The sequence below is a fragment of the Delphinus delphis genome, chromosome 10, assembly GCF_949987515.2.
Source record: "Delphinus delphis chromosome 10, mDelDel1.2, whole genome shotgun sequence".
Lineage (NCBI taxonomy): Eukaryota > Metazoa > Chordata > Mammalia > Artiodactyla > Delphinidae > Delphinus > Delphinus delphis.
In genome coordinates, this window is record NC_082692.2 from 99,809,626 (window position 1) to 99,831,233 (window position 21,608).

The following is a 21,608-nucleotide window of genomic DNA, read 5'->3' on the forward strand; positions in this document are numbered from 1 at the left end:
CTTTGTTTTTTAACAAAATGAAAAGTACTAACACTTAAACCATACAACATAAGTTTAAATAATGCATACAGCTCAAATTCTCATTGGTAAGAACTATTCTAAGTATTGCTCCTCACCTATCTGGCACATGTAGACAGGAGGCTATGACTTACGGCCTTGATGTGCATTATCATTTTCTCCCCTTAACAATGCCCCCCAAAATCCAATTTCAATAAAATTTCTTTATAGTATAGGCCTTTGGGACCTTCCCCTTTGCTCTTCCCTCTGCCTGGTCTGCTCTTTCCCTAGTTATCTCCTCACATCCTTCAGGTCTTTGCTCATGTATCAGTGAGGTTTTCCCCGATCACTCTGCTTAAAATTTCCTGCCCTAGAATTCTTTATCTTCTTTCACAACTGTCATATTGTGCATTTTACTTATATGTTTTGTTTACCTCCTCTTAAACTTCACCAGGGCGAGCATTTTTGTCTGTTTTATTCACTCATATATTCTTAGCACCTAAAACTGTGGTGGGCAAAGTATGGGCCAAGGCCCAGATACTGTTCACCACAGTCAAACCCAGGCATGCCCATGCATTTACATATTATGGGTGACTGCTTTCATGCTACAACATGGTTGAGTAGTTGCAAGACAGACCACATGGTCAAAAATATTTAAATGACTCTTTACAGAAGAAGTCTGCAGATCCCTAACCTAAAACAATGCTAGGTCAAACACTCTATAAACAATATTGAACAAATGTACAAACAAACATACATAGGGGGAAAACATTTCTGATCCCACGGTATTTTATACAATATATAACAGAAGAGCATCTAAACTATCACCATGAAAGCCTTTAGTATGCTTAACCAGGCTTGCACTTTCATCTATACAATTTTTCATATTCCACATCATAAACAAAGAAAAAAATGGGCAGGAGCACTAAAGATGAGATAGTTAAGTAACTTCCCTAAAATCACTTGCTAGTAAATGGCAAATCAAGGACAGAAGCTTTTTTTTTTAACACTATTTTCCATTATAATCAAGCACATTTTAATCAATCATTTTACACTCTTCTATTTGAGAATGAGGTACAAAATCTGGCTTTATAATGTTACGAGTAACCTGAGTGTTTACAAGTTTGACTCATCATAAAACAACAATTACAATATACAAAAACTTGAGGGAACTGAACCAAATTAAACTACCCTGGATTAGCAGGCCTCCTTTCTCCTCTAACTCTACTGTCCATTTCTCCTCTGATGACACCACGTTATTTTTAAATATAACACTAGTCTAATACTGTGGCACATTTATATACAATTGACCCTTGAACAACATGGGTTTGAATTGCACAGGTCCACTTACATGTGGATTTTTTTCAATAAATATAGCACCTGTATTTTCATCCTACAGATCTTTAACTAAGTGTGGGGGGAAAGTCTGTGTTTGATTAGAGATCACAATAGTGAATTCAAAAGAATTAGGGTTTGAGTCCGGATTCTACCCAAACCAAACTGTTTCAGCTTCCTGTCCTTGGGTGAGTAATTTATCAACTCCTTTGGGGGTTTTATGGGGTTTTTTTGTTTTGGTTTGGTGTTTTAGGCAGTTCTACACTTTATAAATCATTTTCCCCCCCCTCAAATCCTTTTCCCAATCAGGTTGCCACACAATACTGAGCAGAATTCCCCGTGCTACACAGTAGGTCCCCGTCGGTCACCCATTCCAAACATAGCACTGTGAACATGTCAATCCCAAACTCCCCAACTATCCCTCCTCCCCACCCTTCCCTCCCTCCCAACCATAAGTTCGTTCTATATCAATTCCTTTGTTTTTGATGCAGAGATGGCAATATGTGGATTTTCAACTGGGTGGGGGATTGGCACCCTGAACTCCCACTTTGTTCAAGGGTCAACTGTACTACACTGAAATTTCAAAGCATTTACTTAAATAATCTCAATTTACACCATGAAATGTATACTTGACTTCTGAACCACTATGAATCTTAGCATTGTTTCAAAACATGGCCTATCTCTAACCTACTGTCATGAAAACATGTATTCAATTGCCAACTCCTTAAATTTTGATTCTTTCATTGGGCCTCTGCTGAATAATTTAGTAGTTTTTCTAAAATGTTTTATGATGTTGCATAAAATCTACATCAAAGCTCATTATTCTTTTCTTCATAGAGAATCCCTTTCTTGACATACTGTTAATTAACTCCACTTGCCTTCCAGGGACATACTATTGGGACCTTCAAAATCTTTCAAACTGACCATTGTTATTCTCTTGCTTTGATCTCTCTGACTGCTCTATTTGAGGCAGCTAAGACCCTGCTTTCAGTATCATTCTTTCTTGCCTAGATTCTACAACAGACTCCTAACAGGTCCTCCGAGTATCCACCCTCAACCCCCTGCAGTCTATTCACACAGCAGCCAGAGTGATCCTTTTTAAAAAGTAACTTTTTTTTTTTTTTTTTAGATTCCATATATATGTGTTAGCATATGGTATTTGTTTTTCTCTTTCTGACTTACTTCACTCTGTAGGACAGACTCTAGGTCCATCCACCTCACTACAAATAACTCAATTTCATTTGTTTTTATGGCTGAGTAATATTCCATTGTATATATGTGCCACATCTTCTTTATCCATTCATATGTCAATGGACACTTAAGTTGCTTCCATGTCCTGGCTATTGTAAATAGAGCTGCAATGAACATTGTGGTACATGACTCTTTTTGAATTATGGTTTTCTCAGGGTACATGCCCAGTAGTGGGATTGCTGGGTCACATGGTAGTTCTATTTTTAGTTTTTTAAGGAACCTCCATACTGTTCTCCATAGTGGCTGTATCAATTTACATTCCCACCAACAGTGCAAGAGGGTTCCCTTTTCTCCACACCCTCTCCAGCATTTACTGTTCGTAGATTTTTTGATGATGGCCATTCTGACTGGTGTGAAGTGATACCTCACTGTAGTTTTAATTTGCATTTCTCTAATGATTAGTGATGTTGAGCATTCTTTCATGTGTTTGTTGGCAATCTGTTATGAAGAACCTAGGGGCAGGACAGGAATAAAGACACAGACGTAGAGAATGGACTTGAGGACACAGGGAGGGGGAAGGGTAAGCTGGGACGAAGTGAGAGAGTGGCATGGACTTATATATACTACCAAATGTAAAATAGATAGCTAGTGGGAAGCAGCCGCATAGCACAGGGAGATCAGCTCAGTGCTTTGTGACCACCTAGAGGGGTGGGATAGGGAGGGTGGGAGGGAGATGCAAGAGGGAGGAGATATGGGGATATATGTATATGTATAGCTGATTCACTGTTATAAAGCAGAAACTAACACACCATTGTAAAGCAATTATACTCCAATAAAGATGTTAAAAAAAAAAAAAAGGTAAGTCAGATCATATCACCCTTATGCTCAAAACCCTCCAATGGCTCCCTGTCTCATTCAGAGTACAGCCAAAGTCTTTATGATGTCTATGAGGCCCTACCCCATCTGGCTACCTGTGACCTCTCTGACCCCATCTCTTACTACTGTCCCCTGCTCACTCAGCTTTTCCTCACTGGCCTCCTTGCTATTCCTTGGACATGTCAGGCAGGCTCCCATCCTGGAGTTACTTCATCTGCTTAAGTACTTATCCCCCAGAGGGCCAGCCTTGTGACTTAACTCCTTCATCTCAAGTCTGCACTCAAATGTTACCTTCTCAAAGAGGCTTACCCTTATCATCCTACTTTATACTGCAACTCACCTCCCCTCTATACACACTCCTGATCTCTTATCTTGGTCTAATTTTGTTCTTTTTTTTCTGTAATACTTATCATCTTCCAACATAACATACCATTCATTTATTGTATCTATTGTACGATATCTCCTTCAATACAAAGTAAGCTCCATAAGGACAGAAATTTTTGCCTGTTTCATTTTTTGGTGTATTCTAACTACCTAGAACATTGCCTAGTGCATAGTATGTATTTAATAAGTACTGATGAATAACTGAATGAAAGCTTACTACATTTCAGAAACTTATCCATGTACATTCTCAAACTCACTAATTAGACATCCTTTCTTGCTCCCTATCTCTATTTACTACTAATTCATCAAACAAATAATCCAAAGGCCAAAGTATTAGGCATGGGGAATTGAAATATGAATAAGACACACTCCTGCCCTTAGGTAATTCTTCTCTCCACTCCCATCATCACTTCTTTGATCCAAACTACTGTCATCTCTCACCTGGACACGACAGCCATCTGGTTCATCTACCTGCATTCCATCTGAACCCAGTCAATCCATTCTCCATGCTATAAGCATAGTGATATTTTCTAATCACAAAGTTGAAACTGCCCCCACTTGCTTAACACATTTTTGACTGGAGATGTATTACGGCCCCAGGTGTTAGTTTCTGCAAAAATCGCCCGGTCAGTAACGTGTTAAAATGCTTTGATGCTACTCATTCCTCTTAGGTAGAGAAAAACCCCTTAACACTCTCTGCAAACCTCTATATGAACTGCTTCCTCTCTCTCTCTCCAGCCTTAACCATTGAGTGCTTCCATGTGCACACACACAGACATACACACCTGCCATCCTATCCCTCATACTCAGTAAACTTCCTTCTATCTTAGCACCTCTACACCTGCAGTTCTCATTCCATCACCTAATTACCCCAGCTTATCCTACAGATCTCTATCACTTCCTCATGGAAGTATACCCTGACTTCCTTAACTAGGTCAAATGCTCCAGTAACAGGCTCTAGTAGCACTTGTCACAGCTGAAAATTTATATTTGTTTGAATGATTTTTTTTTAGTTTAGTTTTGTTTGTTTTGGCCGCACTGTACAGCATGCAGGATCTTAATTCCCCGACCAGGGATCGAACCCGCCCCCCCTACAGTGGAAGCATGGAGTCTTAACCACTGGACCGCCAGGGAATTCGCCAAATGATTATTTAATATGTGTACCCATCTGATAATAAACTCCATGAGAGTAAGGATCACATCTGTTTTTATTCATCACAGTATCCACAGTGCCTAGAATATATCAATATATGTTTGTTGAATGAATGACAATGAAAGCATAAGCCAAAATATGGAAATAGGAAAAACTTTAGAGGAAGAATAAAAAGTGTGGGAAAGGAGTGCTAGTTGCTGTATGAGCTGGGAGTGGTATGAGGTAAAGAAGTCCACATGGGCTAAATCATGGAAGGTCTTGCATGTCATTTCAAGGAACATATCCCTCAGGAAATGATGGAGCCAGTGAAGGGTTTTTAAGCAGTGGAAATGACAATGATTTGTTTTGATTTTAGACAGCTCTCACAAGCTGTGCACAGCATGGAGAAAGGCTTTGAAAGGGCAATGAGATGAATGAAGGCCTAAACTAGGACACTGATTTAGGAATGGAGAATGGGGATCATGTGATTAAAGAGTAGGAGGGGTCCAGATAACTCAAAGCTTGCCAACCCGGGTGACTGGTGGCTCCAGAAATTCAGATCCAGTAATTCTTAAACTCATGGGCTGACTGCACTAGAATCATCTGACGCCTTGATTAAAAATATACATTTCTATACTGAGCCTGCGCTCTACAGCCCGCAAGCCACAACTACTGAGCCTGCATGCCACAACTGAGGCCCACAAGCCTAGAGCCCGTGCTGCGCGACAAGAGAAGCCACCGCAGTGAGAAGCCCACGCACTGCAATGAAGAATAGCACTCCCTCGTCGCAACTAGAGAAAGCCCTCACACAGCAATGAAGACCCAACACAGCAAAAAATAAATAAATAAATTTATTTTTTTTTAAATATACACATTTCTAGGCTCCATACCAGATCTTCTAAATCAGAAATTCTGGGAATGGGGCACGGAAATCTTATTTTCAACGAGTGTCCAAAGTGATTTTTACTGTGTTCACTCAAGTTTTGAAACAACTGAGGTAAAAAACACAATAGAAGGCAAAAAAGTTTATGAGAGATGATGATGATGAATTTAAATTTGTAAATGATGAGTTTGAACTGTCTATGCAGACAACCAACAGATGAATAACCAATTCCAAAGATCATATACGATTGGTCAGGTTGGAGACCAAAATTTTGTGGAAGCATTTAAGTTCACAAAGGAGTAAAAAGAGTGGTACAGGCTATGGTTAAAACTTAGAAGGACACAACACTTAAGATATAGACAGAGAAGAGGATTTGCTCATTAGTTAGTAAATACCCTAAAATGCTATTTCTGCATGAGGTATTTGTGTGTCAAATGTTGTCCTTTTAGGTGCTCGGAGGGATACAAAGCTAAGACCTGGCGCCTGTCTTGCAAGCCCTGTGGACACTAGGCATTCTCTCAACATATCATCCAAAATGTCACAGGCCTTATTGTTCAAGTCCGTAATATACCTTGAAAGACTGTAAGTTTACTAAGAAAACACTAGTTAGTTTTATTCCAAAACGTCTTTAACGTAGAGGATATCCTTACTCCCTATTACCCCCAACAATATCCTGCTGCCCTTCCTTCAAAGCTTTCCCAGATTGCTCTGACCAATGCCCAATACATAAAAATGGAGAGAGAGTTCAGTATGATAAAAGATTTTTCGAATCAGATAGTGTCTAGCACACAGCAGTTACTAAAACATATCTAATCAAAATATAAATGGCCTAGACTTATTATTTTAGTTCTGAAACACTCTAGTTGGAAATATGCTAGCTGTGAAATCATGGCATACTTAACTGTTCTATGCCTCTGTTATTTCATCAACAAAAAAGGGAAAATACAAAAGAGAGGGCTGTTTTAGAATTAATGAGAAAATTACATAACTTGTGTAAATACACTGTCTGCCACATAATAAGCACAAGACGAATGGTAGCCTATCATTATCATCACTACCACTAGGTACTCCTAAATATCTCTTGATTAATATTTCATATAGTTTTACATAAAGGAAATTATATTGAAAATGTAAATATATTAATTTCTCCATCTCCAACTGAATATCTAAAAATGGTTAACACAAATTATGGCATTACAACAAAATACGTTATAATATTATGCAGTCAGTAAAAATCTATGAAGAATATTTATAAATATCTAAAAATGATCACGATAGAACTTTAATAAAAAATAATAGAAAAACAAACTGTGCATTTAATAAGATTCTGGTTTTATCTTAAAATGTTAATCTTAATAAAACTAAATAAAAATAAATTTAAATTTTCTTCTATATGTTTTTCATATGTAAGTAATATATTGAGAAAAAACACCAAAATATTCGGTATTTTCAAAGTTTTCTACACTGGACATATTTCTTTCGAATTCAAAAAAATTAACTTTTTAACTTTCAAATCACAAAGCACTTATAGATAAAACTGCTTATGACTATATCAATCTGCCTGTGTAAATTTAAAGATGATCCTTTAAATAATGTAATTTGACCAAGTATATACAAGTACTGTAGCGGACTGAATTTGTCAATAAGATTTTTCTGCAAGAAAAAGATTGACGTTAGTAAACCTGAAAAGAAAGGGAATACAGAACCTTTGTATTCAACATGTCATGGCTGTTCCAACCAGGTCCCATTTCCAACATTAGGTCAAAGCCATGGTCTGCACATATTAGGCACAAATAAATACTTGCCAAATCTGATTTTTTTTTTTTTAAAAAAGTAATCGAGCTTAAAGGCCAAGAATCTAATTTAAAAACTAGACTGGGGGCTTCCCTGGTGGCACAGTGGTTGAGAATCTGCCTGCTGATGCACGGGACATGGGTTCGAGCCCTGGTCTGGGAAGATCCCACATGCCGCGGAGCAACTAGGCCCGTGAGCCACAACTACTGAGCCTGCGCGTCTGCAGCCTGTGCTCCACAGCAAGAGAGGCCATGATAGTGAGAGGCCCACGCACTGCGATGAAGAGTGGCCCCCACTTGCCGCAACTGGAGAAAGCCCTCGCACAGAAACGAAGACCAAAGGCAGCCAAAAATAAGTAAGTAAATAAATAATAATAATAAAAACAAAAACAACTAGACTGGTTATGTGGCAGATGGCTAAGGCAAAAGCAGGTAGCTGTCAAACACAATGGATACACTTGAAAATCAACTCAACATTTGTCTTCCGGTTGTGTGTGCACATGGTTACATGCACGTGCAAGTCTATAAGAATGATATTAACTCCATGGGACAGAAATGGCAGTGTACTTAAATGTTTATAACCAGTACTGAAACATTTTCATACTCAGAACTTTGACTCAAGAGAGAAAAAAATAGATATAAAAATAGAGGAGCCAATATTTAGAATTCCAAATGATCAATCTCACATACTAAGATACAGCAGAGTAGAAGTTCTCCAGACTAATCTCTACTTAACCAACTTGTCATATTATTCTTTTTTTTTATGTCATATTATTCTTAAACTCTCTCTTTTCTTCAAAAGACATATGGACTTTATGCCCTCATGAGAATCAATGTTCATGGCTAGTACTTCCGTACATATCTTGCTCCCATATCAGTTTCTTATACTCATTATAATTAAATAGTTTAACTAAATAAACCAATCAGATATGAGTAGAAAAAGGGCTGTTGTTTCTATGAAAACTAAGTAAAGCACTTTAAGACTCAATACAGGTAAGCTGATTTTAAAAAAATGAATTTAAGGTGGGCAAGACATTTCAAGAGATTATTAAAACCTAAGATTCGGACCCCAACTGCTTCACAAGTGTCATTAAGATATCACTCCACTTTATAAAAATTAAATCTAGAAATTACAGTCCATACAATGAGTACAAGAAAGGAACAGAAGTCCAATAGTAGATTTATGTTTTTAAAATGTTATGCTCTGGGGCTTCCCCCAGTGGCGCAGTGGTTGAGAATCCGCCTGCCAATGCAGGGGACACGGGTTCGATCCCCAGTCTGGGAAGATCCCATATGCTGCGGAGCAGCTGGGCCTGTGCGCCACAACTACTGAGCCTGCACTCTAGAGCCCATGAGCCACAACTACTGAAGCCCATGCGCCTGGAGCCCGTGCTCCGCAGCAGTAGGAGCCACCGCAGTGAGAAGCCCACGCACCGTGACAAAGAGTAGCCCTCGCTCACCGCAACTGGAGAAGGCCCGCGCACAGCAGCGAAGACCCAACACAGCCAAAAATAAATAAATAAGTAAATTTATTTAAAAAAAAAAAAAAAGGTTTGGCTTTTAAAAAAAGAAAAAACTGTTATGCTCTTTGACATCAGTCTTAGCCATATTTTTTTTTTGGATCTGTCTCCTCTGGCAAGGGCAATGAAAGCAAAAATAAACAAAAACTCAAAAGCTTTTGCACAGTGAAGGAAACCATCAACAAAACGAAAAGACAATCTACTGAATGGAAAAATATATTTGTAAATGATATATCCAATAAGGGGTTAATAGCCAAAATATATAAAGAACTTACGCAACTCAATATCAAAGAACCAAACAATCCAATTAAAAAAATTGGCAGAGGACCTGAAAAGACATTTTTCCAAGGAAGACATACAGATGGGTCAACAGATACATGAAAAGATGCTCAACATCACTAATCATCAGGGAAATGCAAATCAAAACCACAATGAGGGCTTCCCTGGTGGCGCAGTGGTTGAGAGTCCGCCTGCCGATGCAGGGGACACGGGTTCGTGCCCCGGTCTAGGAAGATCCCACATGCCGCGGAGCGGCTGGGCCCGTGAGCCATGGCCGCTGATCCTGCACGTCCGGAGCCTGTGCTCCGCAACGGGAAAGGCCACAACAGTGAGAGGCCCACGTACCGCAAAAAAAAAAAGAAAAAAAAACTACAATGAGATATCACCTCACAGTTCTCAGAATGGTTATCATCAAAAAGACAACAAATAACAAGTGTTGGCGAGGATGCAGAGAAAGGGGAACCTTCACGCACTATTGGTGGCAATGGAAATTGGTGCAACCACTATGGAAAACACTATGAGGGTTCCTCAAAAAAATTAAAAATTAAACTACTATACAATCCAGCAATTCCACTTCTAGGTATTTATTCAAAGAAAATGAAAACACTAATTTGAAAAGATATATGCACCCCTATGCTCACTGCAGCATTATTTACAATAGGCAAGATATGGAAGCAATCTAACTGTCCACTGATAGATAAATGGATAAAGAAGATATATACACAATGGTGTATTACTCAGCCATAAAAAAGAATGAAACCCTGCCATTTGCAGCAACATGGATGGACCTAGAGGCTATTATGCTAAGTGAAATAAGTCAGAGAAAGACAAATACCATGTGAGTTCACTTATATGTGGAATCTAAAAAACAAGACAGAGAGTCCCATAGATAGAGAAAACAAACTGGTGGCTGCCAGAGGATGGAAGGGTGGGGAGGCGGGCAAAATGGGTGAAGAGGATGTAATGTACAGCCTAGGAAATATAGTTAATAACATTGTAATAACTTTGTATGGTGCCAGATGGTTACTTAACTTATTGTGGTGATCAATTCATAACGTATGTGAATGTCAAATCACAATGCTGTACATCTGAAACGAATATAATATTGTATGTCAACTATAGTTCAATTTAAAAAGGAAAATAAAATGTAAGACAACCTTAGTTTTAAGTTAAAATAAAATATTCAAATATACTTCAATAAAAGTTTTAAAATAAGGGAATTCCCTGGTAGTCCAGTGGTTAGGACTTGGTGCTTTCACTGCCGGGGCCTGGGTTCGACCCCTTGTCAGGGAACTAAGATCCCACAAGCCATGCAGTGCAGCCAAAAAAAAATTAAATTAAAAGATAAAAATAAAATAAAATATTCAAAGTACATATCTTTTTAAATAATTTTTTTGATAATAAAATCTTTTACTGACTGTCTGTAAGACCTATATCCAAAAGTTCATAGCAGTTTAATTCATTATAGCCAGAAAATGGAAATGATCCAAATGTCCATCAGCTGGTGAATGGATAAACAAATAGATACACAATGGAATACTATTCAGCAATAAAAATGATGCAAGAACATAGGTGAAACTCCCAAGCATTATGCCAAGTGAAAGAAGCCAAACACAAAAGACTATGCACTGTATGATCCCATTTACATTAAATTCTAGAAAAGGCAAAACAATAGTGATAGAAAGCAAATCAGTGGTTGCCAGGGGCCAAGGGTTGGTTAGAGAACAGAGGACTTACAGCAAAGGAGCATAAGAAATCATTCTGGGGTGATGGAGATGTTCTATACCATGATTGCTGTTACATGACTATTCATTTCTCAAAACTAATAAAACTGCACACTTAAAATTACTGGGTTTTATTGAAGTATATGTCAGTAAAGTTGACAAAGAACATTAAAAAAACAATTTTATTAAAAAAGATTCTCCCTTGGCTTTGTTTCTATGAAGTTTTCAAAACAATATAAATGCATACAATATGCTTTACTTATGCTTTTTCATTATAACATAAAAGTCTGTAATCCTAAAATCACTACCAATAAATTTCTTAATGTTCTCTGGTACAGATTAAGACAAATTATACAATCACATTGTTAGTTTGTATTGCCAAGTACATTGCATAATTGACAACAAATGTCCTTTTTACTTGAATTACATCATAAATATATGCTACTTTTCCTCATTTATACTTTTAATTTTAATGAGGTGAATCATTATTCTGATGATTCTGTTATTCTGGTGGATTTGCTTTTCTGACACATTTAACTTCTTAAAGTGATTTACTGTCCACTATCTGTTTGTTTCTCTTTAGTGTCTTTTTTATTTTATTTATTTATTTTATTTATTTTATTTACTTATTTTTGGCTGCGTTGGGTCTTCGCTGCTGCGTGCGGGCTTTCTCTAGCTGCAGAGAGTGGGGGCTACTCTTCGTTGTGGTGCGCGGGCTTCTCGTTGTGGTGGCTTCTCTTGCTGCGGAGCATGGCTCTACGCATGTGGGCTTCAGTAGTTGTGGTGCGTGGGCTCAGTCGCTGTGGCTCATGGGCTTCTCACTGTGGTGGCTTCTCTTGTTGCAGAGCACAGGCTCTAGGCGTGTGGGCTTCAGTAGTTGCGGCACACGGGCTCAATAGTTGTGGCTCACAGGCTCTAAAGCACAGGCTCAGTAGTTATGGCGCACGGGCTTAGCTGCTCCACAGCATGTGGGATTTTCCCAGACCAGGGCTCAAACCTGTGTCCCCTGCACTGGCAGGTGGATTCTTAACCACTGTACCACCAGGGAAGCCCCTAGTGTCTTCTTTAGATAGGAGAGGTTTAAAGGTCCTAGACTCGATATTTAGATTTCTAGGTTAAATATGCTGTAAAATAAACTTACTAGTGCCAGAAGGAGACACAGAATGAAAGTGATTTACTATCATAAAAGCCTTAAAGAATACATAAAAGTAAAGCCAAAAGATAGCAAGTTGGTGACACTAAGGGACAGACCTCACCCACAAATGTGTTCTGTTTTGGCTTGCACAGTATGTTAAAAATCAAGAGATTATTCATTTAACTTTCTAGTTTCTCTTGAAAATTCAGAAGCCTTGGCAATACTGGGCTCACAGTCCTAATTTACAACAATCAGCTAAAGTTCAGAAGACACTGTCCCTTTAGACAGGGCACATACTCTTTCTTTAGTCCATCCAAGCCTCTAACACTTGAGTTCACTCATTGTCACTACGTACCTGGCTACACGTATCTGAGTTTTCAAACCCTAGTTTGAAACAGTTTGAGGTTAGTGCCTCAACTAAGCATAACTGAGAGATGAAGTTAGAGTTATATGAATGGAGTTCCCCCTAAATTTGTTATGCTTAGTTCTCCTTCCAGGCAGACCAAAAAAACCTGTTCATTAAGAGTAAATGATAAGAGTCCCTCCCATCAGGAAACTTACACAAGCCTCTTAGGTAGCCTCATCCACCAGAGGGCAGACAGGAGAAGCAAGAAGAACTATAATCCTGCAGCCTGTGGAACAAAAACCACATTCACAGAAAGACAGACAAGATGAAAAGGCAGAGGGCTATGTACCAAATGAAGGAACAAGATAAAACCCCAGGAAAACAAATAAATGAAGTGGAGATACGCAACCTTCCAGAAAAAGAATTCAGAATAATGATAGTGAAGATGATCCAGGACCTCGGAAAAAGAATGGAGGCAAAGATCGAGAAGATACAAGAAATGTTTAAAAAAGACTGAAAAGAATTAAAGAGCAAAGAAACAGAGATGAATAATACAATAACTGAAATGAAAACTATACTAGAAGGAATCAAAAGCAGAATAACTGAGGCAGAAGAACGGATAAGTGACCTGAAAGACAGAATGGTGGAATTCATTGCTGTGGAACAGAATAAAGAAAAAAGAATGAAAAGAAATGAAGACAGCCTAAGAGACCTCTGGGACAACATTAAACACAACAACATTTGCATTATAGGGGTCCCAGAAGGAGAAGAGAGAGAGAAAGAACCTGAGAAAATATTTGAAGAGATTATAGTCGAAAACTTCCCTAACATGGGAAGGAAATAGCCACCCAAGGCCAGGAAGCACAGCGAGTCCCATACAGGATAAACCCAAGGAGAAACTCGCCGAGACACATAGTAATCAAATTGGCAAAAATTAAAGACAATGAAAAATTACTGAAAGCAACAAGGGAAAAACGACAAATAACATACAAGGGAACTCCCATATGCTTAACAGCTGATTTCTCAGCAGAAACTCTACACTGCCAGAAGGGACTGGCATGATATACTTAAAGTGATGAAAGGGAAGAATCTATAACCAAGATTACTCTACCCAGCAAGGATCGCATTCAGATTCGATGGAGAAATCAAAAGCTTTACACACAAGCAAAAGCTAAGAGAATTCAGCACCACCAAACCAGCTGTACAACAAATGCTAAAGGAACTCCTCTAAGTGGGAAACACAAGAGAAGAAAAGGACCTATAAAAACAAACCCAAAACAATTAAGAAAATGGTCATAGGAACATACGTATCAATAATTACCTTAAACGTGAATGGATTAAATGCTCCAACCAAAAGACACAGGCTTGCTGAACGGATACAAAAACAAGACCCATCTATATGCTGTCTACAAGAGACCCACTTCAGACCTAGGGACACATACAGACTGAAAGTGAGGGGATGGAAAAAGATATTCCATGCAAATGGAAATCAAAAGAAAGCTGGAGTAGCAATACTCATATCAGATAAAATAGACTTTAAAATAAAGAATGTTACAAGAGACAAGGAAGAACACTACACAATGATCAGGGGATCAATCTAAGAAGACGATATAACAATTATAAATAAATATACACCTGATCGACAGTAACACAATAACGGTGGGAGACTTTAACACTTCACTTACACCAATGGACAGATCATCCAAACAGAAAATTAATAAGGAAACACAAGTTTTAAATGACACAACAGACAAGACAGATTTAATTGATATTTATAGGACATTCCATCCAAAAACAGCAGATTACACTTTCTTCTCAAGTGCGCACGGAACATTCTCCAGGATCGACCACATCTTGGGTCACAAATCAAGCCTCAGTAAATTTAAGAAAATTGAAATCATATCAAGCATCTTTTCTGACCACAACACTATGAGATTAGAAATGAATTACAGGGAAAAAAACGTAAAAAACACAAACACATAGTGGCTAAACAATACATTACTAAATAACCAAGAGATCACTGAAGAAATCAAAGAGGAAATCAAAAAATACCTAGAGACAAATGACAATGAAAACACGACGATCCAAAACCTATGGGATGCAGCAAAAGCAGTTCTAAGAGCGAAGTTTATAGCTATACAAGCCTATCTCAAGAAACAAAAATCTCAAACAATCTAACCTTACACCTAAAGGAACTAGAGAAAGAAGAACAAACAAAACCCAAAGTTAGCAGAAGGAAAGAAATCATAAAGATCAGAGCAGAAATAAATGAAATAGAAACAAAGAAAACAACAGCAAAGACCAATAAAACTAAAAGCTGGTTCTTGGAGAAGATAAACAAAATTGATAAACCATTAGTCAGACTCATCAAGAAAAAGAGGGAGAGGACTCAAATCAATAAAATTAGAAATGAAAAAGGAGAAGTTACAACACACAGCAGAAATACAAAGCATCCTAAGAGACTACTACAAGCAACTCTATGCCAATAAAATGGACAACCTGGAAGAAATGGACAAATTCTTAGAAAGGTATAACATTCCAAGACTGAACCAGGAAGAAATAGAAAACATGAACAGACCAATCACAAGTAATGAAATTGAAACTGCTTAAATATCTTCCAACAAACAAAAGTCCAGGACCAGATGGCTTCACAGGTGAATTCTATCAAACATTTAGAGAACAGCTAACAGCCATCCTTCTCAAACTCTTCCAAAAAATTGCAGAGGAAGGAACACTCCCAAACTCATTATATGAGGCCACCATCACCCTGATACTAAAACCAGACAATGATACTACAAAACAAGAAAATTACAAACCAATATCACTGATGACTATAGATGCAAATATCCTCAACAAAATACTAGCAAACAGAATCCAACAACACATTAAAAGGATCAGACACCATATTCAAGTGGGATTTATCCCAGGGATGCAAGGATTCTTCAATATACACAATCAATCAATGTGATACACCATAATAACAAATTGAAGAATATAAACCATATGATCATCTCAATAGATGCAGAAAAAGCTTTTGACAATATTCAACACCCATTTATGATGAAAACTCTCCAGAAAGTGAGCATAGAGGGAACCTACCTCAACATAATAAAGGCCATACACGACAAACCCACAGCAAACATCATTCTCAATGGTGAAAAACTGAAAGCATTTCCTCTAAGATCAGGAACAAGATAAGGATGTCCACTCTCACCACTATTATTCAACCTAGTTTTGGAAGTCCTAGCCACGGCAATCAGAGAAGAAAAAGAAATAAGAGGAATACAAATTGGAAAAGAAGAAGTAAAACTGTCACTGTTTGCAAATCACATGATACTATACATAGAGAATCCGAAAAATGCCACCTGAAAACTACCAGAGCTAATCAATGAATTTGGCAAAGTTGCAGGATACAAAATTAATGCACAGAAATCTCTTGCATTCCTATACACTAATGATGAAAAATCTGAAAGAGAAATTAAGGAAACACTCCCATTTACCACTGCAACAAAAAGAATAAAATACCTAGGGATAAACCTACCTAGGGAGACAAAAGACCTCTATGCAGGCAACTATAAGACACTGATGAAAAATTGAAGATGATACCAACAGATGGAGAGATATACCATGTTCTTGGATTGGAAGAATCAATATTATGGAAATGACTATACTACCCAAAGCAATCTACAGATTCAACGTAATCCCTATCAAATTACCAATGGCATTTTTTACGGAACTAGAACAAAAAATCTTAAAATTTGTATGGAGACACAAAAGACCCCGAATAGCCAAAGAAGTCTTGAGGGAAAAAAATGGAGTGGGAGGAATGAGACTCTCTGACTTCAGACTATACTACAAAGCTACAGTTATCAAGACAATATGGTACTGGCACAAAAACAGAAACACAGATCATTGGAACAAGATAGAAAGCCCAGAGATAAACCCACACACCTATGGTCAACTAATCTATGACAAAGGAGGCAAGGATATACAATGGAGAAAAGACAGTCTCTTCAATAAGTGGTGCTGGGAAAACTGGACAGCTACATGTAAAAGAATGAAATTAGAACATGCCCTAAAACCATACACAAAAATAAACTCAAAATGGATTAGAGACCTAAATGTAAGACTGGACACTATAAAACTCTTAGAGGAAAACATAGGAAGAACACTCTTTGACATAAATCACAGCAAGATCTTTTTTGATCCACCTCCTAGAGTAATGGAAATAAAAAACAAAAATAAACAAATGGGACCTAATGAAACTTCAAAGCTTTTGCACAGCAAAGGAAACCATAAACAAGATGAAAAGGCAACCCTCGGAATGGGAGAAAATATTTGCAAACAAATCAACAGACAAAGGACTAATCTCCAAAATATATAAACAGCTCATGCAGCTCAATATTAAAAAAACAAACAATCCTATCCAAAAATGGGCAAAAGACCTAAACAGACATTTCTCCAAAGGAGACATACAGATGGCCAAGAAGCACATGAAAAGCTGTTCAACATCACTAATTATTAGAGAAATGCAAATCAAAACTACAATGAGGTATCACTTCACACCAGTTAGAATGGGCATCATCAGAAAATCTACAAACAACAAATGCTGGAGAGGATGTGGAGAAAAGGGAATCCTCTTGCACTGTTGGTGGGAATATAAATTGATACAGCCACCATGGAGAACAGTATGGAAGTTCTTTAAAAATCTAAAAATAGGGCGCTTCCCTGGTGGCGCAGTGGTTGAGAGTCCACCTGCTGGTGCAGGGGACACGGGTTCGTGCCCCGGTCCGGGAAGATCCCACATGCCGCGGAGTGGCTGGGCCCGTGAGCCATGGCCGCTGAGCCTGCGCGTCCGGAGCCTGTGCTCCCCAACGGGAGAGGCCAAAACAGTGGGAGGCCCGCGTACCGCAAAAACAAACAAACAAACAAAAAAAAACAACTAAAAATAGAATTACCATATGATCCAGCAATCCCACTACTGGGCATATACCCAGAGAAAACCATAATTCTAAAAGACACAGGTACCCCAATGTTCATTGCAGCACTATTTACAATAGCCAGGTCATGGAAGCAACCTAAATGCCCATCGACAGACGAATGGATAAAGAAGATGTGGTACATATATACAATGGAATATTACTCAGCCATAAAAGGAATGAAATTGGGTCATTTGTTGAGACGTGGATGGATCTAGAGACTGTCATACAGAGTGAACTAAGTCAAAAAGAGAAAAACAAAGATCGTATATTAACGCATGTAGGTGGAACCTAGAAAAATGGTACAGATGAACCGGTTTGCAGGGCAGAAGTTGAGACACAGATGTAGAGAACAAACGTATGGACACCAAGCAGGGAAAGCTGCAGGTGGGGGTGGGGATGGTTGTGTGATGAATTGGGTGATTGGGATTGACATGTATACACTGATGTGTATAAAATTGATGACTAATAAGAACCTGCTGTATAAAAAAATAAAATTCAAAAATTTTTTAAAAAAGTAAATGGTAAGAATGCATACGTTCTACTGTAGAAAGCAAAATGTATACTGAATGCTGATAATGTGGTACAGTGTGTAATGAAATTATAAGCAATTTAGTATATTTCCCTGCTAAGCACAAACCCAGATTCCAGAACTCTATTCATTATGTTCACTAATGTAAGAAAGCCAGTTCATGTGCAAAACTAAAGCAACAAGAACAAACAAAGCATCTTTATTTCTCTACCATAAAACTGAGCCTTTTCATATAATACATGAAGAGCACATGAAATATACTGAAGGTTTTAGCAAAAGGTCAAAATAAATAAAATATAGCAATATGTTAGAAAGCAAATAGGAATATAATTATAAGCATTCATTATTAGCTATAACGATTATTATTCATCTCACTTATTTAATGAAAAGGGAAACCATCTTTTGCCACAACTTTGAGGTACTTGATGAGATAGATACCTCTTTTTTTTTCTTTTTTTTTGTGGTACGCGGGCCTCTCACTGTTGTGGCCTCTCCCGCTGTGGAGCACAGGCTCCGGACATGCAGGCTCAGTGGCCATGGCTCACGGGCCCAGCCGCTCCGCGGCATGTGGGATCTTCCCGGACCGGGTCACGAACCCGTGTCCCCTGCATCGGCAGGCGGACTCTCAGCCACTGCGCCACCAGCAAAGCCCAGATACATCTTTTTAGTCACCAAAGCAAAGTTTGCAGAGTCCTAGATACAAAGAACAATAAGTTAACAGATAATCTAACAGACTTACCCGTTCTGCAGATGCCTCATCCCCTGGCAGACACGCAGCAGCAGCAGCAGCAGCAGCACAAGCTATTTCCATCACAGTGGAGCTGGTAGGAGCATCAGTAGTGGATGAAGATCTGGGTCGGCCGGACTGCATAACAGTTGCCATCTCCTGGCCAGACTTCCTGTTGATTTGGGGACTTCCCTTTGGGGCCTCTGGCTTGCCCCGCCTACTATGCAAGCTCGTCCCTCTCTTCATCTTGGGTGGCACTCGGATCTGCTGCAGGACACGATTCAGAGCTGTGGGGTGGGTGGGGACACCATCAATCTCAGCACACGCGTTCTGGCTTTCTAGATCCATTTCAGGTTCTGGGTCTGCCTGAATTTGTTGCACATCATGTGGAGACACTGATGACCTCCTGCGCTGGTGCTGGAAGAGATGCTTCAAGCCTTGGCCAATCACATTAATGTTCTCCAAAGCATTGTGGGTCATTTTAGACAACTTTTGTTCTGATTCTGTCTGCTTTCTGGCCTCTGCATCTTGGGATCTGCCTCCAGGATCAGGGTCCTCAAATAACTGTTCACTGCCCGAAGGCTCCATCAGTAGACTTAATACGATTATTTGCAAACTCAAAAATTTTTAAACACACCAAGACTGTCAAATTAGGTAGGCATTGCTTCAACAGTAACTACACATGCAGCTTTGAGGCGAAGGCTTCATGCCTATCTAATGTTAAAAAAGAAAAGAAAAAAAAAAAAGAACCTCATATTATAAATCCATGCAGAAACTCCAGGGTTAAAACAAAGAAAAACATGCCACTAGCCAAACAATTAAGCAATCTTTAATCAGAAGATTAAAAGATAGTTTTCCAGATAGTGGGTAATGATTATCTTCTAGAATAGGAGAAAAAGCTCAGAAACAAGTACACAGGAAATGAAAAGAGCAACGTTTTAAAAAATCCCTACAAGTTTCAATATGAAGAAGAACTGAATACTAGAGGAGTCATCTTGGAATGGAAACCATAATATTTAAGAGAACAGCCATTACTTGGGGAATAAGAGAGAACAGAGCACAGAGCATTCAATATATATAGTCTTGCTGAGGCAATTTAAATTATTCCTCTCATTCAAAATCACAATTATCTGTACGCTAAAGCTCAGTAGAGTAAATTCAAAGAATAATAGTGAGAAGTGAATATCCCAACCTAACTATATGTGGATTTTAATGGAAAAGAGGAATTTCTGGTTAACTTGCATACTCATCAAGGTCACTGGCAACTAGAAGTGACAGTTCTGCTCTTTTGAGAAGAAAATGTAAATTCAAATCTTATAAGTTGAATTCTCTGCTGAAGCCCAAATGACCTTTTGGCACCACATGAGTGAATGATCCAGAGAGAATCTGTCTTCAGAGAGACTAAAGCTTTGCTCAGTACCAGCTATCAAGATAAGATACTCAAAGAAATGCTTTTCTTTGAACAGTGTCAACCCGGACAGAGGCTTCCCATACACAGTCAGTCCTCCATATCCACAGGTTCCACATCTGCAGATTTAACCAATTTCAGACGGAAAATATTGGGGGTGGGGGAGTTCCAGAATGTTCCAAAAAGCAGAACCTGAATTTGCCATGTGCCCAGCAACTATTTACATAGCATTTACATTGCATCTATAACTATTTTCATAGCATTTACATAGTATTAGGTATTATAAATACTCTAAAGATGATTTAAAGTATATGGGAGGATGTGCATAGTTATATGCAAATACTATGCCATTTTATATAAAGGACTTGAGCATCTGAGGATCTCTGTATTTGCAGGGGTCCTGGAACCAATCCTCCAAGGATACCAAGGGACAACTGCATTCACAAAAATTCAAAAGCAAAGAAGTGACACAGTAACTGGGTATGACTGAAAGTAGAGAAAAAGAAAGGTCAAATAGCAACCACATACCAATATTAAATGCAGGAAATTAAAAGGAAGTTGAAACTAAGAGATGCAAGGTCAGCACAACTGCCATGGTTACAGGAATCACATGCCAAAAAAAGGGGGGGATGGTAAGGATGAGATTTTTCAAAGCAGAAAGTGTGTTTTTTTTTAATTGAGTTTCTGCAAATATATAAAACAAAATTGTATTAATGTACAGAACCTGCTAGGGAGGGCAAAATATGGTGTAGGAAGGTCTTTATTTCCATATTTTACCTCAGACTTTCATTCAAACAGCTTTAAAACTCCCCTACACTACACCAAGTACTTTGAACAGTCTAAGTCACTACTAGTGAAGCACCTAAGGCGGTCACGTTCTGGGGATATGCAGACCCCTGGCCACCAAGTAGCAATCTAAAAGGCATAAATTAGCTGGATTTAAGAGTTCACTGTGACCTCTAGGCTACTAGAGGTCAAAGGGACAGGAATGCAAACCCACTAGACCTTTCTTCCTGGTAACTACTCTCAGAAGACCTTCTCATCATGTATATGGACATTGTCACTGTGGCTCTGCTGACCATATTCTTTCATGCCTATTTTCCCATCTGCTAACCTCTTCATGACTCAGGAGAGTAAACTGTGCTGACAGGGTTAAAGACCTTTGTCTCTCACCGGTACCTTCCTACTGTCTAAATACCACAAAATTCTTTGCTCCCAAACTAAGCAAATGAGTAGGAGCCATGAGAATGGGAAATTTCACGGCCTTTCCCTCAAATTCTTTGTGGCCACACCGAAATCTTGCCACACCACTGGGGGCCTCCTACCTTTTTCCTGACTGTGTATTGCTTTATATTTCCTTCTCCCTT

At 38.6% G+C, this 21,608-nt stretch overlaps 1 protein-coding gene across 3 annotated transcripts in view; it reads right to left on the minus strand.

Annotated features, from left to right (window-relative positions):
- TMCC1 (transmembrane and coiled-coil domain family 1) overlaps nucleotides 1-21,608 on the minus strand; it is a 219,999-nt gene that overhangs the window by 140,529 nt on the left and 57,862 nt on the right. The window contains exon 3 of one of the 3 annotated variants that reach the window (XM_060023100.1): nucleotides 18,846-19,120. In XM_060023100.1, coding sequence (XP_059879083.1) covers nucleotides 18,846-19,079 — 234 coding nt within the window. In that variant the 5' untranslated portion in view covers nucleotides 19,080-19,120. Of the gene's footprint in view, nucleotides 1-18,845; nucleotides 19,705-21,608 lie in introns of those variants that run through there. The other 2 variants (XM_069541172.1, XM_060023097.1) reach the window with 2 other exon arrangements.